The sequence below is a fragment of the Ylistrum balloti genome, unplaced genomic scaffold, assembly GCF_031769215.1.
Source record: "Ylistrum balloti isolate Yb309-2 unplaced genomic scaffold, AGI_CSIRO_Ybal_v1 Utg370160, whole genome shotgun sequence".
NCBI classification, from domain to species: Eukaryota; Metazoa; Mollusca; class Bivalvia; order Pectinida; family Pectinidae; genus Ylistrum; species Ylistrum balloti.
Window position 1 is genome coordinate 13,098 of NW_026782156.1, and position 26,788 is coordinate 39,885.

Below are 26,788 nucleotides of genomic sequence, written 5' to 3' on the forward strand. Positions count from 1 at the left end.
GTTCAGCATTATAGAAAAAACAAAGGATTTATATTTTGTTTTTACAGACAATGGGTGTGCACGTCTTTACAGAAACAGTTTCTTGTTTTATGAGGGTGACATGGGCTGCGGCTGCTGGTCGGCTACATCTCCTGAGTTCTCCTCAGCCAATCATAGAAAGCTCCAACATGTATGGGTGTGGCTGTCGTAGTCGACAGAGTAGCACTGGTGAGAATTCTACTATATAGAGATTTGTTATAGAATTATTTATCAAAATATCCAAAATAATGATCTATTAGGTAATACTGTACTGTAAAAAGTAATAAGGACCAAGTAAAACAAATATCCCACCCTGCAGAGTTCTTGAGTCAAGAAGGAATAGCCCTTAAGGTACCAAGACCCTGAACAGATTTTCAAAATAAATAGTGATGTAATAATAAAGTTTATAGTGACATGCTACAAATGTTTCATCCATTTTGATTTAACAGGCAGCACAGCCAGTACTAACAGTGACAGTGACTGCCAGACACTACATGCTGGTGTGTGTATAAGGCAAACATTCATCTCTTCTAAAGACTGCAATATAGCTAAAGAAGCATTAGAAATTCTCGTGGCTTGTCTTCAACTACGTAGCGAGTTACTAGGTAAGCACCATGTTCATTCATCAGTGAGTGAGATGACTGAAGCAATAATTGATCAAAGTATTTTGATGATATTTTAGTTTCTAAATTACTCTATGCAAAACTTCATTAATTTGTAAAGCTATTGGCTGTATATTAAATATCACTTGATTCTAACTTTTATTTAAATCACAGTGTTATACATAATAGTATGTACTGCACTGAAAATAATTTTTTATCCTGAAATGAGTTCCTGTAATAAGTGTGGGTATGTGTGGTTACAAGGTAAACTACGATGTGTTGGTGATTCTGGTGTACAGCAATAGATAGGGGTAGTCATTTCACCAGATATTAGCAATTTGTATGATAAAAATGGTCATGGTTCTGATTTACTATAGTATTACTGCATAAGTAAAATTCATTAATTTCTATGGGGGGATTTATTTTCATGTAATTTGTGAGTACTCGATAACCATGAATATTTATGTGCACAAGATTATAAACAAAGAAATGTTGACATGGAGTAAAGTGCTAGTGGATTTTGTGAGCAAGATTTATCCTCAAAATCAAGAGCCAACAAAAAAATATATTTCTGGAAACAATGAAATTCGAGCCCCATGAAAATGCAGGAATTTACAGTATACTTGATAATAAAGTTGGTACGCAGCATGTTCAACACAAACAATTGCTTCCTGTTTTACTATGTTTTTTGTGAACATGTTTTTTTGTTTTATTTTCAGCCTCATTCTACTCGCTGCCATGTGTGAGTGACTTCATTATAGACATCTTAGTAGGCTGTTCTCAATCTGACATTAGGAATGCAGCTCTCGACCAGTTTTATCTTCTCAGTCAGACTCAATTATCTCTAACTGAGAGCAGCACAGTCAACTCTGTTGGACACCAAACACCACACCAGTTCATTTTGAAAGTGCTTCTGAAGGCTTATCTCCCCTTCTGGGTATCTTCTGCTAGTACTAGGGGTGCTAGTCAAAGGTAAGACATGTGACTGTATCTCTATTTAGGTGGCATTCACGTAACCCAGTTGCAACAGTTCAGGTGGTCTGGAATTATTCCATAATACGTGAACGCACTTGTACTGGATGTTGGACCTGATATATGTAAAGCTCAGAATGTACAGTCTCGGTATTTCCTGTCAAGCATAAATCAATTAACTAAAATTAAGATTAGTTTTGGACAGGTACGGCTGGACCTCTCAATCTGCATGTACCAAATATTTCGCAGTCCAGCCTCGGTCCCCAACTGTACCTTGCATTTTGCTTGCGGGCTCAACCGGTCCAACCCTTTCAAGTGCTTAAGCGAAAGTGCCTTTAATTGTTCAGCAGTATGACATTCAGCTATTATCTACTTAGTACATATGTTTTTTGAAGATATTTATTGTAAAATGGAAATGTGCAGTAGACATATTTCTGACAACATTAATGGAAGTAACTGTTATTCTGTTTATTGATTTTATTTTCATGCCATGGCACATTGTCCTTTTTTCTGTCTGGCATCAACTTTTCCATTTAAACAACTTCTTCTCAATTACCAGCAGACCAAAAGTCATGGTATTTGTCTGATGGGTGTTGGAATGAAATGACCTTGACCTATATTGAAGTTCACAGTGGAAAAACTATTTGAAAACTGTAAAAGATTTCTTCTTGTAAACTGAAAGTCCAGGAAGCATGATAGTTGTTTCTAGGTCAAAGCCCAAAAGATTTTGTGAAGAAAGGAAATGGCATTTACTTAAAATCTAGATCTTAACTATCAATGTTAAGATTTAAGTATTAGAAGCTCTTTGTTGTGGGTATTGGTTAAAATTGCCAATGGTTTTTAGTCAATATATTTGTGATATTAACTCTGATTCTATTTTAATGAACATTGAATACCAGGTGAGTACTGCAGGCCCATTGGGCCTCTTGTTAGCTCACAAGGTCTGAAGGCATTGCCCAATAGGGGAAATTGAGCAAATTCTTTAAAATCCTGTGCCTCCTGTAGGAATGATTGGATTTTGCCTCTTGTGAAAGTGAATATTTCTGAAAATTTCTTTAGAGTTTCCATCCTCCAAAAAAGTCATGAAATAAAACTCATAGAAAATGGCAAGCTTCACAACTAAACATGTACACTGAAACCTGTTCAGGAATGTCCTTTTGATAGTATCCATTGGTATATATCTATTGGTATATTTATAATGATAAATGATTAATATAGAAATGTTTATGTGTTCTGATGTCATTCCAGGTTATTAATGCAGTGTTCACAATATTTTGATCTGCGATGTAGATTGTTGGAAAACTTGAGTGGTATGTATCTACAGATCTAGAATAATGAATACACACCTATCAGCATGAATCTAAAAAAAGATATTGTTTATTAATGCCATTTAAAATAATTAACACTATGGTCATATCTGCTGTCAAAATGGATATCTTGTGAATGGAAATATTCTCAGTCTCTCTCTTGAAACTTTTTTTTTCATGACACCAACAGTTTAAAACATATTAAACTTTCTGGGTGGATATTTTGGTGTTGATTTTCCATGCCGTACAAATTTCAAATGTGTCAGTATGTTTGTGTAATAGTGAGGGATTTTGGTTGCAGTTGAAGATCAAAAGAAGTTATCATTAGATGTGCCTACTATGTTGGAGGATGAGATCAATTGGTTAGGAAACTTTGTACCATCTACAAACCTAGATCTGTCCGATACAGACAACAGTTTACTGGCAGGTCATTTAAAACTCATCAAGACCCTGTTTACATGTGATGGTGTCGACAAAGAGGAGTTTGGTATGATATTACAATGCTATACAATTAATATAGATATATGAAAATGTTTTTTTTAAATGTTAGTACAAAATAAATTCACGGTTGATAATATTCTTTTTCTAAAGCAAAATTGTAACTTACAAGAATATTATGACTTGCAGTCAAAAACAACTTCTTTCTTTTTAAAAGTTTGGTTCAAGTTTAATGAAAGAATATTTGAATTTATAGAGGAAAAAATCCAGTGAAATGAAGCAGGGGAGATAATACTTTTTTTATTGTTACCAGGGAGAGGACTAGTGTATGACCTTCTCAATGATTTCCTGTTTCCGGCCTCAAAAGTCATGATGGACAGTATGGACGACTCCAATCTCAAGGGTGACCTCACAGAAGCCAATCCAAAGTAGGTTGATGTTTAGACCAATGTGTCAATGTGTGAAATAATCAGAATAATATGTTAATAGGATTGCAAATTATAAATCCTAAATAGAATAGAATTGGACTAACCTGTATGTTTGTTTTGTGTAGGTGCAGTAACTCCGAATCCCGAGTTGCCGCTTATCAACTGCTGGTGGAGTTAGCCACAAACAGCTTGCCTATCCTTACAGACATTTGCAAGCAACTCATTCAAATGCATCACCTACCTCAACCTGATTGTGCCAATGAGTGGGAGGTAGGATGGATATTATCAATAGCCACACAAAAAGACATAGGCACATTTCACTTCCCCCAATATCTAAGATGCAATAAGCTTTGGGAGCCAACATTTGAATTCTGATTAAAAGTTTAGGGCTGGGCTTATTACAGTCAATGACATAATAATGTATATCTACTGAAACTGTGACTGGGCTTATTACAGTCAATGACATTATAATGTATATCTACCAAAACTGTGACTGGGCTTATTACAGTCAATGACATAATAATGTTTATCTACTGAAACTGTGACTGGGCTTATTACAGTCAATGACATTATAATGTATATCTACCAAAACTGTGACTGGGCTTATTACAGTCAATGACATAATAATGTTTATCTACTGAAACTGTGTGGCAGGGCTTATTACAATCAATGACATAATGTATATCTACTGAAACTGTGACTGGGCTTATTACAGTCAATGACATTATAATGTATATCTACTGAAACTGTGACTGGGCTTATTACAGGTCAATGACATAATAATGTATATCTACCGAAACTGTGACTGAGCTTATTACAGTCAATGACATTATAATGTTTATCTACTGAAACTGTGTGGCTAGGCTTATTACAGTCAATGACATTATAATGTTTATCTACTGAAACTGCGTGGCTGGGCTTATTACAGGTCAATGACATAATAATGTATATCTACCGAAACTGTGACTGAGCTTATTACAGTCAATGACATTATAATGTTTATCTACTGAAACTGTGTGGCTAGGCTTATTACAGTCAATGACATTATAATGTATATCTACTGAAACTGTGGCTGGGCTTATTACAGGTCAATGACATAATAATGTATATCTACCGAAACTGTGACTGAGCTTATTACAATCAATGACATTATATTGTTTATCTACTGAAACTGTGGCTGGGCTTATTACAGGTCAATGACATGATATTGTATATCTACTGAAACTGTGTGACTGGGCTAATTACAGTCAATGACATAATAATGTATATCTACCGAAACTGTGACTGGGCTTATTACAGTCAATGACATTATAATGTTTGTCTACTGAAACTGTGTGGCTAGGCTTATTACAGTCAATGACATTATAATGTTTATCTACTGAAACTGTGTGGCTGGGCTTATTACAGTCAATGACATTATAATGTTTATCTACTGAAACTGTGTGACTGGGCTTATTACAATCAATGACAGTAAAATGTTTATCTACTGAAACTGTGTGACTGGGCTTATTGACGGATTGGTCCTTTTCAGACCTATGGCTGTCATCTTAGGTTCTCAGTCAATTTTACGCCTGTTTTCTAAGCTATTGTAGCTGCCTTTGGTTGCATCATTATGCACATTCTCAAAAACTCGTCATTCTTTGTAAAATTCTCTCTATTTCTGATGTAATTGTAAAAAAATTTTATTGATTCACATTGATTTTTTCCCCTCAAATGAGTTATTCAAATGAGGTATATATAGCTACATAATTAGATGTTTGTAATCAATGTTTAGTGATGTAATAAGATTGTAATGATATACATCATAGTACCTACCCCCTGTTGATGGACGAGCCCGATGTGGTTTTGTGGGCCTGAAGAATGGTGGAGCAACCTGCTACATGAATTCTGTGATACAACAGCTGTACATGGCACCTGGCATTCCAGAGAGTGTGCTGGGTGTTGATGATGACCAGATAGATGAAGAAAGGTTTGTGAAGATAACAATGTTAATAAAATCATTGCATAAAAGTCACCAGCTTAAATTTCATCTTCATATCTGCTAAACTATTGTTGGTATTAAATTTATCCTTTTGCACCTGAATCTCTGAAACTAACATCATTAAATGTTTGAATTGCCTCAAATTTTACTTTTTGGTTAGATAAAGAATTTCCGACTTTGATGGAATGCATTAACATAGAATTAATGATAAAGATTTTATTTTTCTAATTCTGACTGGAGTTTGGAAAGGCTATCCAATGTTTGTCTTACTACTTATATTAAATTTTTAAAAAAAAGTCAATGGTCAAAATGCTAGAGAAAATCAAATCTGAACTTTACCTATATATTAACTAGATAATAGTACCAAAACACAACTCTATATCTGTATTCCTTCTTTGAAAATATATATTGAATGATGTGTGAATATTTCTGTTGGACAGTGTGTTTTATCAGATCCAGCAAGTGTTTGGTCACCTGATGGAGAGTAAGCTCCAGTACCATGAGCCAGAGAAATTCTGGAAGGTGTTCCAGCTTTGGGGACAGTCTATAAATATCCGAGAGCAACAGGATGCATTTGACTTTTTCCAGGCTTTGATCGACCAGGTTGACGAACATATGAAGGTAATGTGTAATGATTTGCGGTGATCTTTTCAAAATGAAGTTGTAGTCACTTTGTCAAGATTAAAACAATGTAGAAGAGAGTATGGTGGTACTTATGTATATACATGTAATACCCTGATCTGAGGAAGATATGCAGATTTGTAAACCTGAAGACTGAATGTTTATTAACCCAAAGGTTGAAATGGCCATGATAGGACAAAGGAATCTTTATTATATAGAACAATTGTGGATTAATAATTATCATGTATTTGAAGCAAATAATCAACAATTTAATGAAGTAAATAGAAACCACAAAGTTGTTTAATCAGGTGGCGTTGTTATTAAGAGATTTTGGAAAGTTACCAGGAGGTGCAATGTTTTGTCAAAAATTGTTACTTCCGTGAACTCTTCATGCTTGTCTTGGTCACATGTCAGAATGTTTTGAAGACGAGGAAACATGAATTAGGTTCAATTATATACCTGGAGTTTGCACTTTGAAATGCTTGCCAAACTTTTTGTATTAATATGAAACTACATATTCTGATTTCAGAAAAGTGGAAAGGAAGAACTTTTTAAATCCAAATTTGAAGGCATTTTTTCTGACCAGAAAATCTGTAAAGATTGTCCACATAGGTAAGTTATCGTTGGTCACATCACCCCAATGCTTTGTTACGAGATAAAACAATTGTCTACTTTGATGATGAGATCAGATTGGTAGTTAGAAGTCCCACTGACCTGTTGAGTGTTTTGGATGTAAAAATAAAGGAATCCTCTGATACCTGGCAAAATATAGACATGGATAATTACACTTCAAAGAAAGTTCATCTCTAAGATTACGGTTATAGGTCATATTGTAAAAATCAATTAACAAAAGATAGAATCATTGAGAATTCTTTCCTTATCGCTGTTTTAAATTACTGAAAATTCAAGAGGTATATATGTATTTAAAGCACTTCCATTGAAGTTTACCAGCATATCTTGTCATTATAGTTGTGTATAATCTTGTCATTATAGTTGTGTATAATCTTGTCATTATAGTTGTGTATAATCTTGTCATTATAGTTGTGTATAATCTTGTCATTATAGTTGTGTATAATCTTGTCATTATAGTTGTGTATAATCTTGTCATTATAGTTGTGTATAATCTTGTCATTATAGTTGTGTATATAAGAGAATATTTCTGTGCCACCTGAATCATTCATTTGCATACTTGAAAGGACCTTATTAAATGAAATCCTTAAGATTATAAAATGTTATTGCTTTAAACCAAGTATGATTCCACTATAAACACTGTTGTGTTATGATACACTTGTGGTTTTCAATGCGATTTTATCACTCTCTGAAAACGGAAATAAAAAATTAATGGGATGAAAATTTGTTGTTGTACAGTTGTTCTAAATATTCAAGATATTTTGTTGTGGCGATTCATTCAGTTCAGTTTAGTCTTATGTTCAGTTGTTGATGTATAACACACTGATCTGTTATTTCCAGGTATGAGAGAGAGGAGTCATTCTTCGCATTAAATTTGACTGTAAAGAACGCTACATTGCAAGATTCCCTAGATCAGTTTGTTCATGGAGAGTTACTGGAAGGGGACAACGCTTACTTTTGTGAGAAGTGTGGGGAAAAGGTGACTTATTCTTAACCATTGTCATTTATTTATGTACATTTTTTTTGTTGTATAAACAAATCCAGTATCTTAGTTAAAGTTGTTTTACATGAAGTTAACATTTTTCACTAGTGCTTAACATGTAACCAAGAATATTCTGTATTTCATTTTTCTTAGCTTCTTTAAACAGAACATTGATTGCAAGATTTTGAAAAAAAATGAAATTAAAAATGACAACCCCATTATGAAGAGATGTTTTGATAATTAACTTGCAGAGAAACACTATTAAGAGGATGTGTATAAAGACGTTACCGCCACTGTTGTGTATCCAACTTAAGAGATTTGGTTATGACTGGGAAGCCAACCGAGCTCTTAAGTTTGATGATTATTTCAAGGTGAGTCCTATTTTGACAAAGTGATCTGTATTGCTACTTAGAGAAAAAAATTATTATCTTCAGAAAATTGAACAGCATCTTATGATAACTGCTATCTAGACAATTGGTCAGTGGAGTATTGTTTTTGGATACTCTCTCAATCTCATAAATTAATTTGTCATTCATACTAGAATAAATTGAGTATACCTGTGTATGAAGGTGTGAAGGGAGACAGAGATTTGGAAACGTGAAGATACAAGGTATTTTGGATGTAAATCAAGAACTACAGTAATGGTCAGGTTTCAGTGTTGTTGTGAATCATCATTTCTTCACAATAAGACTATTTAGATACCATTGAAATTTTTGTAATCTATCTGTTGCTTGATATTTTGTTTACATTTTTTGTTGGACAGTTGATATGATAACGAAGTAAAATGTTGTTTAAATTTTTGTGTAACCTTCTTTACATCTTGTCTACAGTTTCCTTGGGTGTTAGATATGGAACCATATACAACAGAGGGAATGGCAAGACGAGAAGAAATTACAGAAAATGCAGAAAGCAGTTCCGAGTCAGAATCAGGGGAGACAATTTCATCTTTAGACGATCGAATGTCAGAAGTAGTTGAGAGCTCACAGGTGGAGTCAAAGCAGATAAATTATGAGTTGGTTGGAGTTGTGGTTCACAGTGGGCAGGCCAACGCTGGACACTACTACTCGTTTATCAAGGACCGAAGGTATGACTATGGTCATTGTGTGTCAATTCTGATAAGTTCTGATGTATCTTGTCCTTATACAGAGAGAGTTTATACCAAGATTGAACTTTGCCTGAAATTATTATGTAGATTTTACCATTACTAGTTAAACTTAATCAAATTTGAAATGATCGTCTCAGTTTAAAATGAAAATTGAAATAATTCATATAACATGCCAGTACTCAGAAAATATTCAACCAACTTTTCTTTTTAATTCTGACTTGTTTTGATATTGAATTTGAATTATTATATACCTAATTTAACAGTTCAGATTTTATCTTTTTATTGTTGTTGTTGAATATATGGTTATACAATATAACAGGTCATTACAGGTCTGAAAAATTATATTAACCTAAACTATATCTGTGTTAATATCTCTCTCACATCCCATATCCACCTCAAAATTTGTAAATTCTCTTGTAATGACCAATAATTATTTCTGACAGGGGGACTGTGATGGATAATCCAAATAAGGGCAAATGGTACAAATTTAATGACACAATCGTCGAGGAGTGTGAGATGACAGACGAGACGTTGGAGGCGGAATGTTTCGGTGGCACATACAAAGCTAAAGTCTATGAATCCTGTAAGATCCTCTGGTTTTGTATTGCAACATATTGTCTGTAATATGGCCTTTAATACAATGAGTTGATAATAGAATTTTGATTTATATTCAAAAGGATGTTTTTATTAATTCAGATTTGGAATTTAATTTTTATTAAGAATTTTAACACTCCCTTGCAAACCATATTCCTGTAACACAATGTAAGATTTAAAATGGAATTCTCAAAAAATACATCTGAAGTTGTACATTGTATAATTCTGTTGGTGGGAAGTTAACAAATTAGGAAAGAATTTCTTTGGAAAATGTATGAATTTCAGCTTCAAGTTACCCAGATGACAGAGTGCGGTATTGGAATGGATACATGCTGTTTTATGAGAAAGTACAAGAACCCAAAAATCCTAGTTCTGCCAAGAAAACCAAGATAATCAAGCGAGTGGTTCCAGATTTAGGGTAAGATTATATCAAAAACCTTGAATTTCATCGTAGATGAACAATGTGTTGTTTTCACATTTTGTGTGTAGCCATCTGCAAATAGAAATCATTTTTACCCAGACTCTATGTTAAGATCTTTGAACTTTCAAAGCTAAGTAGCAAAATACAGTGTTCAAGCATGGGATGAAAGAATTTTTATTAGAGTTAAAATTTTTGCTGTTATTGCAAAAAATAGAACAACTTGTGCATTAATTTGATTGAAATTGCCATTGTTCTGCAAAAATAAGCTCTGTTATGATATGATATACTATATTTTTGGACAGTGTTTGATCTGGGTTTCTCTTATCCTTGCATAAGACTGGATATTTCTCCAGTTTTATGTTTGACATTAATATGTAGAAATATATGTATCGGTTTCAAAATCAAACTTAAGCCCGACTTTTATTTTCACCTTGTTGACAAAATTCATGAATGGGCCTGTGGAGATATTTCTCTGTGTGTTGTATGCTTGAGCTCGACTATTTAGGGCCTTTGATAGTCTTGGTAATTACAATATCTGTGTTTCTCTCATACATTCAGATGCGCAGTGAGAGTTTGAGCAATTCCTATGAAGAAGGTCATTGTTTGGAAGCATAGAACAGGAGATACACTGTCTATTATCATAACTATATGGTGTTGTAACACATGCTCTAGACAGGGTAGAAATTACTTTATTCATTTTCATAACTCTGATTTTGTATTCTGATTTTTAGGAAAGGAAGGCTGGATTCTGACAGTCTAATGGAACTAACTGAACTTGTCCACAAGGGGGAGCGACGAGGAATCTTCACAGAACAGATGCCTGCCAGTATACACCAAGTTATTCAGGGTGAAAACCTCACATTCGTCAAAAACAGAGACGTTTACAATGTCGAGTACTTCAGATTTGTCAAAAACCTTGTAGATCTTTACTCGGTAAGAGACTCTGTGTATTTTAAGTGATTAAAGGAATATTTGGGAACAAGGTTCAAGAGAAAAGACAATTTTTGTTTAAACCTGTGTCATGTTCATACAGTCATACAGAAATGATGTGAAAAATATCATGAGAACAGTGTCCTCAACACTTCAACCATGACAATCATAGGTCTTGAATTCTACTTGTAAAAGTGTAAGATTGTTTTTGTTATAGACAAAATCTTCAAATTAAGGAAAGATTTTTCAAAGTCTCCAACTTTGATAAAACTTACAATATACAGAATATGTCAGTGATTAATTTTTGACTTATTATTTGATAAACATATGTAGATTTTGTCTCGATTTGCGATTAGAATTGTGATTCTGTTTTACAGAGAAGTAAAGGTAGAAAGGATTTCACGGCGATTTCTGTGCAAGCTCTCCAGCTGGGAATGAAATACCTATTTAACACATTCTTCAGGACAAAAAAGAGAACAAAGTCAGTGTACTGTCTGTTGTATCTAGTTATTGTTACCTTAACAATATTTAACTGAATACAGTTTACTTTCCTAAGTCTTAATTATATATGATTATTCAGTGATTGATAAGATATGCTTATAAGTTTATCTGAGAAAAATGAAACCTTCCATTTCTGTTCACATAATTTTTTTTCTGTTTTAAAAAATTTTCTCAAACTTTGATTTATATTAATTTTTCACCTATTTTTGAACAGAAAATATTTAATTTTGTCAGTTGTATCAACTAAATGTATCAATGCCTAGATTTATAAGTTTCTGGTTTGTCTATACAAAAGATATATTAGACGAAAACAAAAGCAAATTTGACAGTTAACAATTTACTTACAGAACGGATCTGAGTGACTGGGCAGACTCCATAGAGTATGAACTTCAGGCTTGTAAGGAAGCCTGTCTTTGGTTGGTGGAGTACATGTCTGGGGTGGAAGGATCTTCCTATATAAAGTTAGTATTTTATCATTTTTATTTAGTAATAAGTTCATGCCTAGTAATAAGCTCATCAATTATCAATTGCTAATCAGAAAATTTACCAACAAATACTGTTTCAATAAACTGTAATAAGCCTTGCCCTGGGAACACATGCATCCTGACTTAACTTAGAAGTATGTAGCACCACAACCAAGTCCAGCTGACAGCTAGTTTATATAAGATTTTACTATTTGAACAGCCAGTGTCTGTCTGAAACTTGGTATTAAGCTATGTAAGTATTTTCCATTTCTACAGGAAAACCTATATGGTGAACTTGTGAAATGTAATTGTATGTAGGTTTCTTTGTGCCAAGTAAAACTATTACACCGACGTTTTATATCTATATCATAAGAAAAGGTCTTTGTGCCAAGTAAAACTATTACACCGACGTTTTATATCTATATCATAAGAAAAGGTCTTTGTGCCAAGTAAAACTATTACACCGACGTTTTATATCTATATCATAAGAAAAGGTCTTTGTGCCAAGTAAAACTATTACACCGACGTTTTATATCTATATCATAAGAAAAGGTCTTTGTGCCAAGTAAAACTATTACACCGACGTTTTATATCTATATCATAAGAAAAGGTCTTTGTGCCAAGTAAAACTATTACACCGACGTTTTATATCTATATCATAAGAAAAGGTCTTTGTGCCAAGTAAAACTATTACACCGACGTTTTATATCTATATCATAAGAAAAGGTCTTTGTGCCAAGTAAAACTATTACACCGACGTTTTATATCTATATCATAAGAAAAGGTCTTTGTGCCAAGTAAAACTCTTACACCGACGTTTTATATCTATATCATAAGAAAAGGTCTTTGTGCCAAGTAAAACTATTACACCGACGTTTTATATCTATATCGTAAGAAAAGGTCTTTGTGCCAAGTAAAACTATTACACCGACGTTTTATATCTATATCGTAAGAAAAGGTCTTTGTGCCAAGTAAAACTATTACACCGACGTTTTATATCTATATCGTAAGAAAAGGTCTTTGTGCCAAGTAAAACTATTACACCGACGTTTTATATCTATATCATAAGAAAAGGTCTTTGTGCCAAGTAAAACTATTACACCGACGTTTTATATCTATATCATAAGAAAAGGTCTTTGTGCCAAGTAAAACTATTACACCGACGTTTTATATCTATATCATAAGAAAAGGTCTTTGTGCCAAGTAAAACTATTACACCGACGTTTTATATCTATATCATAAGAAAAGGTCTTTGTGCCAAGTAAAACTATTACACCGACGTTTTATATCTATATCATAAGAAAAGGTCTTTGTGCCAAGTAAAACTATTACACCGACGTTTTATATCTATATCATAAGAAAAGGTCTTTGTGCCAAGTAAAACTATTACACCGACGTTTTATATCTATATCATAAGAAAAGGTCTTTGTGCCAAGTAAAACTATTACACCGACATTTTATATCTATATCATAAGAAAAGGTCTTTGTGCCAAGTAAAACTATTACACTGACGTTTTATATCTATATCATAAGAAAAGGTCTTTGCAAAATCCTCTTAGTTTTAATTTACCTGTTAAAGTTTCTTTTTACAGTGTCTCCATCTTTGCCTGCCTTGACACTTGATATTTTCAGCATTTAGAACTTTTAGTTTTCAGCATAAATTTTTTTTGTCAATTTAAAAGACCAGTACTTTGTACTTCTGAACCTTCTGTTTGTGTTTTTCATTATTAAGATAAAAAAAATTGTCAGTATAGTAATTTGAATTTTACTTTTGTAGGCCATTTTTACTGGAATGTCCTAATAGAGAAGTGCGGTATACCTTTGCACGAATCCTCAATGCTCTGATGTCCAGCTACTTCAAGCATGGTGGAATTCAGGTATATAACAATATATGTATACCTCTATGAGTGTCTGTTTATTAATTCCTTGAGTTTCAATGTTGCTTGGCATGTTTGTATGGTTGTTTATGTGCCTGATTTGTGTTCATTTGTTTTACACACTGTAAATGAGGAATCTTAACAACCTGGTATAATCTACATTTATTATTTTCTGAGTATGTTTTCATGCATTCAGTGTCTCAAGCATCACCCAATTAAAATTACACAATAACAGTCATAAAGTAAACACACTTTAACAATTTGTATGTTTATTGTAAAATTTTTGTCCATGGAATTGTATATTTTGTGTGTTATAAACAAGGTGAACCTAGTCCTTCAAAGGCGTAAGACTTAGGCTAGGATTTGTTCCTTGAAACACATAGGCATTTTAGAAGAGGGATAATCTAGAGCAACATGATATCACTGGCATCATGGATCAGGCAGGGAAGTTATCATATCTTACTGAAAAACATTTGATTGATAATTCCAGTATGCGTTCGACTGGACTTCATAATTAGTTTTTGTGAATGGGGATCACTTAAAATTGAATGATTTATCTGCAATCAATCTTCAAAAAAAAAAATGTTATTTTCAATTTAGTGAAAAAAAACTTAATGTTCTAGGGTATTGTAAACAAAAGGAGTTTTAATGTTCTAGGGTATTGTAAACAAAAGGAGTTTTAATGTTCTAGGGTATTGTAAACAAAAGGAGTTCAGAATTATAGGTCGAAAAATGATGTTTTGATGATTCAAGATCTTATCTATTTTAAACAGATTTAAATTTGAAAGAAAGCAATGTATATATTTCACAGGGTTTGTCTCCATCACAAAGGAGAATGGTATGTAGAAGATTGGAGGATATAGTTTTCGATATAAGTAATTTGATGTGTGTTTGTTTATTGGCTGTTGTAATAGAATTGTTTACTAGATATTAAAAAAAATAAAATAAAATCTATGAGGCTGTAATTTTGGTTTTTTTAAATTAGAACAGTAAATTTCTTATGAAATTATGAAACCCTGGAAATTACCACAGGCAAAGATCTATGATGTAACTTTAGTATTTAAAATACAAAAAAAAAGTCCATGTCACAGAAAAATTCTTCTATTCTTAATTTAAAAAAAACCTCAATATGAATTATTAAACAACCAAATAAAAATGAGTTTTTTTTTCTTTTTTTTTTTTTAAACAAAAAGCATAATCTTGTAATTAATCCTCCCCATGCTTTGATGAAAATGTTTATTTATCTAAGATACAATGTTGGGAAAGGCAATAATATCTTGTAATTAATCCTCCCCATGCTTTGATGAAAATGTTTATTCTTTGAATCCTAACTGTCATCTTCATGTATTATTGAAAATGTTTATTTATGTGTGTACAATGTTGGGAAAGGCCATTATTTAATTCATCATGTAAATTATAAAATGTTTATTTATCTAAGATCTTTATCAAGTAACAGTTGTTTTTTTTGTCATTTTGTCCTCTTTTTTTATTTGTGTAATCTTTCATGGTAGGATGTAGCCTTATACATACTGATATGCAACAAAATTTTTTAATTTTTCATTCATGTATTATTGAAAGCGTAAAGATGCTTGTAGAATATCAACCATTATTTAATTCACCATGTAAATTATAGACTGGTGTTTCACTTATCTTTATCAAGTAACAGTTGTTTTTTTTGTCATTTTGTCCTCTTTTTTTATTTGTGTAATCTTTCATGGTAGGATGTAGCCTTATGTTGTGTCCGTCTGTCCTTTGTCCATCCTTCTGCTATTTTGTCTGAACTCTATCTCGTACACTACTTGTCACTGGAACTTCATACATGGAGTATTTGTTCATCCAGGTGAGGCAGTGTTGTGTATCAAAAGTAGGTCACTCTGACCTACATTTTGACCTTTGACTTACATCAAAGAAAAAGTTTGCCTGGACTTTATCCTCTCCACTACTAGTCAGTGCAACTTCATACTTAGGGTATGAGGGTTGAGGCAGTGTGTTATGTATCAAAGTAGATCACTCTGACCTACATTGTGACCTTTGACATGCATCAAAAACAAAGTTCATCCTTTACTACTGGTCACTGTTGGTGTTGTTTTTTTGGGTTTTTTTTTTTTTTGGCGGGGGAGGGTTATTGGGGTTTTTTTTTAATGTTTTATTCTATATCTTATTTTAAGTCCTGATATTATCACATTATCTGCAGAGAAAATATTCACCAGTAAAACCTATATATGAAAATTGGTGAAAACATTTTTTATCAGATCAATTTTCTATGAATTAATTTCATTCCATTTTAAAAATGCAAACAACAATGTGATCTTATATCACAATGAAAATACTTGTGGAGAAATACCTTTTTAGCTGTCTTGGTCCATACAATTAATAAAATTATGTCTTAGTATGGCTTTGTTTATCATCTGTCGGTTGTTTGTCTCTCCAAAAAAGAAATAGAAATAGACTTTGAAAATGGTTAGAAGACATTGGGCCTAATAGGGGTAATGGATGGAAATCCCTTTTCCTCTGAAAAGATGAGGAAAACATTGAGAGATTGTTATATACAAAACTACCCTAATTGAAGAAGATGGAGCAATTTTACTAAACAGAATGATTATGTCATCCTGACATTGGGTTATTGTAGAAAGGCCAAATGATGGAACTGTGGTTTTAAAGTTGAGTTAAATTTTCAATAAAATTGTTTTTAGAGTCAAAATGGGAAATTTGTGAACTGGAATTATAAATGGTGATTTTTCATAGTGATTGTTGTAATTGTTTTGTGAGTGATACAGACCCTCAACATCTCTTGTATAGAGGGTGCAGTGATATTTATCAGTGTTTGTTTCCTGGTGGGAGATTTTTCTATCCAGGTTTTAAACTAATCAAGAATATATCACCGCAACGCATACTGATCTTTAATACAACATTTTTTAGCTGGTATTAATCTTATATATAAAGATTACGCAATACAGCTTAACTAATGACTATATTAAAGTAAGCCATATATTGTCTAGTGGACACTATATCTTGAAACCAAATCTGATTAAAAAAAAAAAAAAAAATGTGAAATTCAAGTTACGATTGTAGAATGAAAATAGTGAGTTAAAACTACAGTTAACTTGTTTTCAGAAAAAAAATGATTCTATATTTATTGTAAATCATACTGTATTGCTTATGAATTTGTTCTACAGACACTTCAATAAGGGTATAGATTATGTAATGTCACAGATTTACATTAATACAAATTTCTGTAGTAATTAAACAGTTTTTGACACTTATGTAACTGATGTACAAAAATTGTATTTTGCTTTCTTTTTCAGACACAAAAGGACTTTGATGAAATCCTCGAGCGCTTGCTTCAGATGCTGAATAAGGATGTGATAGATCACTGTAAAAATTGCACCCAGTATTTCCAGGTTTTGTTTCACTATGTTCAGTTGGTAAGTATAATAAAAGAAAGGTTACAGGTGATTCTTAATACCTATAAACACTTTCTTATTCACAGCATTTTTTGTACATGTGCATGTTGAAAACAGGATTGAAGTTCAGACAGGTAGTACTCTTTGGTCAGAAATGGTCATTTTCATGCCAAAAACGAACTTGCCTTGTCTTGAATATTTTGACAATGATAATTGAATTGCAGATACCCTTGTATGTGCGATAGCTACAAAACTCTATAATAAAGGATTTTTGCTTTCCAATACTTGCTAAAAATAAATGAGAAAAAAAGATTTCAGTTCAACCTGAAAATATTTACTTAAACTTCTAACTTAAATGTTTCCATTTTTTGTGACTAAGAATTACATCTTATCTGTGCGATTTTTTTACTCTCCCCGGGGATTAGGTAGTTGGCTGTCAGATGTTGGGAGTAATTTTGATAGTATTGTTTCATTCTCCTGAAGAAAACTTTTAGAAATGTATCCATTTCTTCTTACAGTACAAAATGTATAGCACTACTTAATGACATTTATGTTGTGTGTTTTGTTTCTAGGGCACAAAGGCATGTACCCACATGTTTCTGAGACGAGGCTTCCCCCGATTAGTCACATTTCTCCTTGGACAGTCACACCAACACTTGGAGGACCACGTAAGTCTACACATGAAAACATACTGAGGCACTAGTTCATTGCTTTGTCCTTATAACATTTGTATGTTACAGAGGTCATTATTTATTTCTATGCCTCTGCTAGGATTTGAACCCTGGACCCCTGGTTAAATAGTCCTATACTCAACCAATTGAGCAAAAGCAAGACTTCTCATCATTATCATCATCTGATAATGGTGGGCTATACAAAATGGCCAATATGCAGCCATCTTTGATTTTTACAACAAAAGTTTGTCATTGCTATTTCTTGTAAAAAATGGATGCATCTTTCTCAAATTCCATCTGTAGGTTTCCGTTGGTCCCTCATTGTGTATATTTGATTTTGGGACTAATCACAAAAATGAAATGGACAACTGGTGGCCATCTTAGATTTTCTCTATGATGATTTGTTATCATTATTTCTTGAGAAGTACTGGATGAATCTGTATTAAATGTTTTTATATGTAGGTTCCCCTTGGTCATTAGTTGTTTCCCTTCAATAATGGGATTGATAGGAAAAACAAAAGGGCAGCAAGTTGACCATCTTAGATTTGATAATGAAAGATAATTATAGCTATTTCCTGAGAAGTACTCCATGGATCTTTCTCAAACTTCATATGTAGGATCCCTCTTGATCTCTGGTTGTGCCTCTTCAATATTGGTACTAATCTGGAAAATAACAATGGTTGACGCAAAGATCCCTCTGGGATCTCTTGTACTAGTTTTAAATGTAGTTACTTGTTCTTCAACTTGTTAAACATGACCTATACCTGAGTAGTTCTGGAGACATAGTGCACAACTGTGTCGTGCCTGCTGTTATATCAAAGAACAAAGCCTTCAGGTTTGAAATATGTGAAATTAATTATTAAAGAAGAATGTTTAAGAATTCTTTTCACTTATACAAAGCACAATGGAGTTATTGTTTTATGTTTCCTTCCTCATCATACAATTTCTATGGCCTTTTGTTATATTGAAACACAATGAAGAAATCTAATGTTTTACAGGAATCGTCAACTCGGCGATGGAGCTCAATACAATCAAGAGAGTTTGGCTTTCTACATTCAACCTTAGCAATATTGATCCTGAACTGTGATGTCTCCCACTATCACACAGAAGGTTAGTTTGGTTTCCTAAGTTACATCTGGATGGTCAGTAAGGGCCATTGAGGGTCAGTTGGGGTCAGTGTATTGTTCTGGAAATAAGCTCACCCACATTCATTAACCTTCAGTTGATTTACTAGTTAATACTCTCACCTCCAAATTTTTAAAAATATCTTTGGCCCCTTGGGTTTATAGGAGAATAAAGGATAAACAACTATTTGTATAAAGAGATTCTAGAGTTTAGAGTTTGCGAAAAAAACAAAAAGTGTGATTATTGTCCATTTATAATTTCAAGTGAAAAGACTGTTGATTCTGCAGTTCATATATATATATGTATTCACTTGTGTGACATTTTTACAATCATTGATACTGTTAAGTGTTCCATAGCAGCATTACCGGTAATTGGCCTGAACCTCAATACAGCAACTTTATGTATAAGTTATACCATGTGGAGTTACTGTAAATACAAAACTTGTTCATGTGACCTCACTATTTTGTTTATGTGACCTCATTGTCTTGTTTATGTGACCCCACTGTTGTTTTCATGATCCCTATTATTTATGTAACCTCATTGTTTTGTTTATGTGATCTCATTGTTTTGTTTATGTGACCTCATTGTTTTGTTTACGTGACCTCATTGTTTTGTTTATGTGATCTCACTGTTATGTTTATATGACCTCATTGTTTTGTTTATATGACCTCATTGTTTTGTTTATGTGATCTCACTGTTATGTTTACGTGACCTCATTGTTTTGTTTATGTGACCTCATTGTTTTGTTTACGTGACCTCATTGTTTTGTTTATGTGATCTCACTGTTATGTTTATGTGACCTCATTGTTTTGTTTATGTGACCTCATTGTTTTGTTTATGTGACCTCATTGTTTTGTTTATGTGACCTCATTGTTTTGTTTATGTGACCTTATTGTTTTGTTTATGTGACCTCATTGTTTTGTTTACGTGACCTCATTGTTTTGTTTATGTGATCTCACTGTTATGTTTATGTGACCTCATTGTTTTGTTTATGTGACCTCATTGTTTTGTTTATGTGATCTCATTGTTTTGTTTATGTGATCTCACTGTTATGTTTATATGACCTCATTGTTTTGTTTATATGATCTCATTGTTTTGTTTATGTGACCTCATTGTTATGTTTATATGACCTCATTGTTTTGTTTATATGACCTCATTGTTTTGTTTATATGACCTCATTGTTTTGTTTATGTGACCTCATTGTTATGTTTATATGACCTCATTGTTTTGTTTATGTGACCTTATTGTTTTGTTTATGTGATCTCACTGTTATGTTTATATGACCTCATTGTTTTGTTTATGTGACCTTATTGTTTTGTTTATGTGACCTCATTGTTATGTTTATATGACCTCATTGTTTTGTTTATGTGACCTCATTGTTTTGTTTAGGTGATCTCACTGTTATGTTTATATGACTTCATTGTTTTGTTTAGGTGATCTCACTGTTATGTTTATATGACCTCATTGTTTTGTTTATATGACCTCATTGTTTTGTTTATATGATCTCATTGTTTTGTTTATGTGATCTCACTGTTACGTTTATATGACCTCATTGTTTTGTTTATGTGACCTCATTGTTTTGTTTATGTGATCTCACTGTTATGTTTATATGACCTCATTGTTTTGTTTATGTGATCTCACTGTTATGTTTATATGACCTCATTGTTTTGTTTATATGATCTCATTGTTTTGTTTATGTGACCTCATTGTTTTGTTTATATGACCTCATTGTTTTGTTTATGTGACCCCACTGTTGTTTTCGTGATCCCTATTATTTATGTGACCTCTGTTGTTTGAACTGTAATGTTTTAAGTGACCTTTTAATTGTCTACACAATATCTTTGTTATGAACATGACCTCTGACAATTCAATCTCTCTGTTTATTCAGAAATAGGAGAATATCAACCTTATAAGCCACAATCAGGTGTTCATCCATCAAAATTACTTAAGATGTCGCCAGAGATGGAGAAATATGTGGTCGGAGCTGAGTCTGTCCGCTATATTCGTGAGGTAAGTTCATGAGTGTTAATTTCATTATAATTATGTCAACAGAATGTTTCCCTTTACATTTTAACTGATTTAGCACGTAAAATAAGCACATTAATGGAGCATGTATGATTATCATTGAATTAATATCATATATCAGTTGCTATAATGTCAAGACTAGATGGAATGATATATATATATATATATATATATATATATATATATATATATGACAGTATGATGGTCTTTGCAAAACATGTATAGATACACTTGGTAATGTATTTATAGTACTTTTTGACTCGTCAGTAATTGGGGAAAAATCTTCATGTACTAGAGTACATTTGTGATTCCTCAGTGTTTATCCTGTATTTGAAGGTGGTGCAGGCTGTTAGGGAAATCAGCAATATGTCCAGCCATGTGTCTGACATGATCGTCTACTGTAGCTTCTGTAACCAAACCTTCAGTGACACAGTTCTCAAGCAACTTATGGTAAGTCTGTACTGCTAGATTAATACAGAAATGATTTCAGACAGATTTGTGACATATTTAAGTCACTAAATATTTAAACTCTCTCAATTCTTTATTTTCAATTTTGTTTAAGACACATACACGTCCCTAATCCCACCACATTAGGGGACAAAATATTATGGAAGTTATAAAAGGGTTTAGAGATATTGGCATATTAGGTCATATTTTTTTATAACAGAATACCACCATTAGCATAGCACACGACTCTTTTATTGAAGAAGATATTTTGTACAAGTTAGAAATGTTTTGGCTATTTTGTACCTTTTAGAACTTTTTCTGATGACTAATAAAACTATTGTCAGCATCAGATTATTTTTAGGTCATCTGACCAAAGGGTCTGATGACCTGTTGCGATCGCCTTTTGTCCGGCACCGTCCGTCGTACATCGTCCGTCGTAAACATTTTCAACTTCTTCTCAAGTTCTACATGTCTCATTGAGCTGAAACTTACCTGAAATGATCGTGACATGATCCTGACCAAAGTTTAATTTCGGGTTGGTCCGAAATTCAACATGGCCGCCATCTCGAAAACACATTTTCAACTTCTTCTCAAGTTCAAAATTTGAAATCTTGTATTTTATGTCAGATGAACGTTAAGGCCCATGGGCCTCTTGTTTTAAGATAAGTTTCGACAGGTAGACTAGATGGAAATATCCCCAACCAGTATAAACTTAGACTGCCTGAATATGTAGTACTTTGTAGAATCTAGCACTCTGTCACTTTGACTGGATCATAGATTTCACTCAAAGTTCTGGTTAGATACACACTTCTGTACTCTGTTTACTTATAATTTCTGCTGGGGTCATTATTCCATTGTTTGGCTTATTTCTTGTTGATTTGATATATATACAAATATTTCACATTGTTCGGCTAGTAAAACACAACCATGTCACACTCAATCATGGTCAAGCAAACGTCTGTAAATCAATTTAGCTAGATCTATATAGAATTTCAACAAATCAAATATCATATGTTTACTCATATGGTGAAATGAGCGTACAATTTCTTTAAGAGCGTAAGCAAATTCTTTTGTGGCATTTTTATATGAAACCATTTAAAAAGATGTCATGTCTTTAAACTAGTTCAGTTTTTTCAGCCTACGTCCAGTGCACATTTCTGTGTGATAAAGAATTGTCAATTAACTGCAGATAAAATGATTAATTAATGACTTAAGGCATGAATCATAAGGAGTTCTTAAGTAAAACAGGTACCAGTCTATATAGTGGCAAACCTGTCATCATAGGACTTTTATCCTGTCTTTGTTAAGTGTTTGTTTGATAAGCTTATTTTAATCACAGGGTGTAGAATATGTGACTCCTTACCAGATAGTGTGAATTTATAATGTAGACAAATTATTTTAGTATTACATTTGTTATCAGTGTATTATTTCATATTTTGAAGTGATATTAATAGTCCACATTACTTTGTGACAGCTTCAGTACACGAATGGTCCTTCTAACGAACTCAAGATGATTTTCTCACTGCTGATGGATCTCCTGGTGAGTACCAAGTTTTAGCAGTTGTCTCCCTTTTATTTGTATTCTTGGCTACTTTTGTTTATAAAAATCATTAGGCAGGCCAAAGTTGTACAGATTTTATTTTGCTTTCAGGCTAACCTTGACTAATCATTTTGAGGCCTGCATTAATATGTGAGATTCTTTGTTTGTTTCCCTTTATCTATGGCCAGGGCCACTTCTGTTATTTTTAGTTTCACTTGTCCAGTAAGAGTTGTACAGATATTATTTTACCTACGGACTAACCTTAATTTAGGCTTTTGTGACCAGTGTTAGTAGGTACAGGTCCTTGCTGATTTTACGTCTGAAATGTAAACTTTTGTGGCCTGTATTAGTTGGTATAGGTCCTTCCAAATTTTATATCTGAAATGTAGACTTTTGTGACTAGTATTAGTTGGTATAGGTCCTTCCATGATTTTACGTCTGAAATGTAGACTTTTGTGGCCTGTATTAGTAGGTACAGGTCCTTCCCAATTTTATGTCTGAAATGTAGGCTTTTGTGACCAGTGTTAGTAGGAACAGGTCCTTCCCAATTTTATGTCTGAAATGTAGACTTTTGTGACCAGTGTTAGTAGGTACAGGTCCTTGCTGATTTTATGTCTGAAATGTGATTTTATGTCTGAAATGTAGACTTTTGTGACCTGTATTAGTAGGTACAGGTCCTTCCCAATTTTATGTCTGAAATGTAGGCTTTTGTGGCCTGTATTAGTAGGAACAGGTCCTTCCCAATTTTACGTCTGAAATGTAGACTTTTGTGACTAGTATTAGTAGGTACAGGTCCTTCCAAATTTTATATCTGAAATATAGACTTTTGTGGCCTATGGTGATTATCTGGTTTGTCTGCACTCACAGAAATAGCTCTATTTAACGATTGATTAGCCAATCATTTTACCTTATAAAAACAAGCAAAGACTTAACAGCATGTGGAGGAAATTCAGTTTTATTGCACACTGCACCATTTTGTCATAGGTATTTAGAATACACATGTTGTATTCTAATTGTTAATTACGTAGACAAGGAGGATGGGGTGTGGGGTTAGGTATCTGAAAAAATTTTCTTTCTTCATGTAGGGTAATGTTTAAAAAACTTCAAGTAGCGCTATAATGTGGAAAGTTTGTCTTTGATGTAGGTGAACTTGAGTTAGATTTGATATCCGTTCATTAAAAAGATTGTTTACCTTTTAAATCCTTTTGATTCTTTTAAAAAAAGTACCAAATGATGAACTTTTCATATCCTTTGACAATTGTGTACTTAAGAATTATCTTAAGAAAATCCATAAAAGAAACATGTCCTTTCTTTATATATAGTCAATAAAGATCATATATCTGTGGAAAACATCATTCCTGAATGGCTTATTTATACATTTGACACGTTGGAGTTACTTCCCTTCTCTAGTGCCACAGCAGTTCAGAACTTCTCATGTATGGTTGCAATTTTAATTCTTACGTGGAAAGGTCAAATCAAAGATGTGGAAAAAAAAGATGAAAGGGGGCTTTGTGTGGTTTTTTTTTTTTTTGTTTTTTAATTTTTCTTTTAGTTTCATTTTGTTAACATTAATTTGCTTTGCATTCATGAAAAATTGAAATTAATAAGAGCAAAGTTAAGTTTTCTCACAGATGTAGGGTTCTTTAGCACAGAAATCAGGGGAAACCATTTTATGTAATAATCAACTTGATAATTTTCAAAGAACCGAGAACAAAATAATTGAAATGTTTCATCAGAATCATCACTAAATCATATGCCTGATCTGTTCATCAATGACAGGGATATGATCTGGTAACTGTTGTAACTTGTTAATACCTCTTTAGCATGTCTGAAAGCTTCACCACACTGATCAGCATCTTACTGACATATCACTTACATTATTGTTTGTACAATGACTGTGTAATGTCACTTCTAAACTTACCATACTTTTTCAGCCCAGTGATAAGCCCAGTGATAAACCCATATATTGCTAATCAGTAAAATTTCAAACCAATGTTATCTCATTGACCTGCCCTAGTGATTTCCATGTTGATACTGATGGAGGAAAACAACATGGCCAACAAATGGCTATCTTGGATCCTGCAATTACAGTTTTTGATATAGCTATTTTAACTTACCATGATAAGTGCTGGATAGATCTCTTTTGGTCCCTATTGGTGCCCTCTCTATTTTCTGACTGATCAGAAAGAAAACTGTCTTACAGATTCGAGTTACAACTATTTCATTAGAAATACTCAATGAATCTTTCTCAAATCTCATGTGTAAGTTCCCTTTGTTCAATTTTCAATTTTGAAACTTATAAGAAAAATGATCTGGCTGACAGGTGACCATCTTAGATTTTGACAGTGAAAGTTTGTTACTGCTTGAGAAGTACTTTGTTGATTGTTCTTAAAATTTTAGGTAGCTATGGTCATCAGGAGATTTTGATGTGTAGGTAGCTATGGTCATCAGGAGATTTTGATGTGTAGGTAGCTATGGTCATCAGGAGATTTTGATTTGTAGGTAGCTATGGTCATCGGGAGATTTTGATTTGTAGGTAGCTATGGTCATCGGGAGATTTTGATTTGTAGGTAGCTATGGTCATCGGGAGATTTTGATTTGTAGGTAGCTATGGTCATCGGGAGATTTTGATTTGTAGGTAGCTATGGTCATCGGGAGATTTTGATTTGTAGGTAGCTATGGTCATCGGGAGATTTTGATTTGTAGGTAGCTATGGTCATTGGGAGATTTTGATTTGTAGGTAGCTATGGTCATCAGGAGATTTTGATTTGTAGGTAGCTATGGTCATCGGGAGATTTTGATTTGTAGGTAGCTATGGTCATCGGGAGATTTTGATTTGTAGGTAGCTATGGTCATCAGGAGATTTTGATTTGTAGGTAGCTATAATCATCGGGAGATTTTGATTTGTAGGTAGCTATGGTCATCGGGAGATTTTGATGTGTAGGTAGCTATGGTCATCGGGAGATTTTGATGTGTAGGTAGCTATGGTCATCAGGAGATTTTGATGTGTAGGTAGCTATGGTCATCGGGAGATTTTGATTTGTAGGTAGCTATGGTCGTCGGGAGATTTTGATTTGTAGGTAGCTATGGTCATCGGGAGATTTTGATGTGTAGGTAGCTATGGTCATCGGGAGATTTTGATGTGTAGGTAGCTATGGTCATCGGGAGATTTTGATTTGTAGGTAGCTATGGTCGTCGGGAGATTTTGATGTGTAGGTAGCTATGGTCATCGGGAGATTTTGATGTGTAGGTAGCTATGGTCATCGGGAGATTTTGATGTGTAGGTAGCTATGGTCATCAGGAGATTTTGATGTGTAGGTAGCTATGGTCATCAGGAGATTTTGATTTGTAGGTAGCTATGGTCATCAGGAGATTAGATTATGAATTTTGGTTTTAACACAAGATGAAGATTTTCTGTTGACCAGATGTATTAAATTTTGAATAATTTCCATATTTTAAAAATGTATGAAAGATGTTTCACTTTAATATAATTGTTATGTCAATAATGAACTTTTATCATTCTGTTGACACATTTTTCTTTTCTGTCCTTTCATACATCTTTTCTGTCCTTTACATCTTTTCTGTCCTTTCATTCATCTTTTCTGTCCTTTACATCTTTTCTGTCCTTTCATACATCTTTTCTGTCCTTTCGTACATCTTTTCTGTCCTGTCCTTTCGTACATCTTTTCTGTCCTTTCATACTTC

At 33.2% G+C, this 26,788-nt stretch overlaps 1 protein-coding gene across 1 annotated transcript in view; it reads left to right on the forward strand.

Moving 5' to 3' along the window:
- LOC132550960 (ubiquitin carboxyl-terminal hydrolase 24-like) overlaps window positions 1-26,788 on the forward strand; it is a gene marked incomplete at its 5' end in the record, with an annotated part of 52,121 nt that overhangs the window by 12,772 nt on the left and 12,561 nt on the right. Inside the window, 25 exons of the mRNA XM_060215059.1 lie at window positions 48-207; window positions 468-623; window positions 1,340-1,592; window positions 2,841-2,902; window positions 3,201-3,386; window positions 3,651-3,765; window positions 3,891-4,035; window positions 5,574-5,734; window positions 6,187-6,367; window positions 6,897-6,979; window positions 7,838-7,976; window positions 8,231-8,350; window positions 8,810-9,063; window positions 9,528-9,667; window positions 9,964-10,096; window positions 10,831-11,032; window positions 11,407-11,510; window positions 11,878-11,991; window positions 13,772-13,871; window positions 17,177-17,296; window positions 17,848-17,943; window positions 18,945-19,056; window positions 20,960-21,081; window positions 21,433-21,546; window positions 23,018-23,083. Of these exons, the coding sequence (XP_060071042.1) occupies window positions 48-207; window positions 468-623; window positions 1,340-1,592; window positions 2,841-2,902; window positions 3,201-3,386; window positions 3,651-3,765; window positions 3,891-4,035; window positions 5,574-5,734; window positions 6,187-6,367; window positions 6,897-6,979; window positions 7,838-7,976; window positions 8,231-8,350; window positions 8,810-9,063; window positions 9,528-9,667; window positions 9,964-10,096; window positions 10,831-11,032; window positions 11,407-11,510; window positions 11,878-11,991; window positions 13,772-13,871; window positions 17,177-17,296; window positions 17,848-17,943; window positions 18,945-19,056; window positions 20,960-21,081; window positions 21,433-21,546; window positions 23,018-23,083 (3,438 nt within the window). The remainder of the gene's footprint in view (window positions 1-47; window positions 208-467; window positions 624-1,339; window positions 1,593-2,840; window positions 2,903-3,200; window positions 3,387-3,650; window positions 3,766-3,890; window positions 4,036-5,573; window positions 5,735-6,186; window positions 6,368-6,896; window positions 6,980-7,837; window positions 7,977-8,230; window positions 8,351-8,809; window positions 9,064-9,527; window positions 9,668-9,963; window positions 10,097-10,830; window positions 11,033-11,406; window positions 11,511-11,877; window positions 11,992-13,771; window positions 13,872-17,176; window positions 17,297-17,847; window positions 17,944-18,944; window positions 19,057-20,959; window positions 21,082-21,432; window positions 21,547-23,017; window positions 23,084-26,788) is intronic.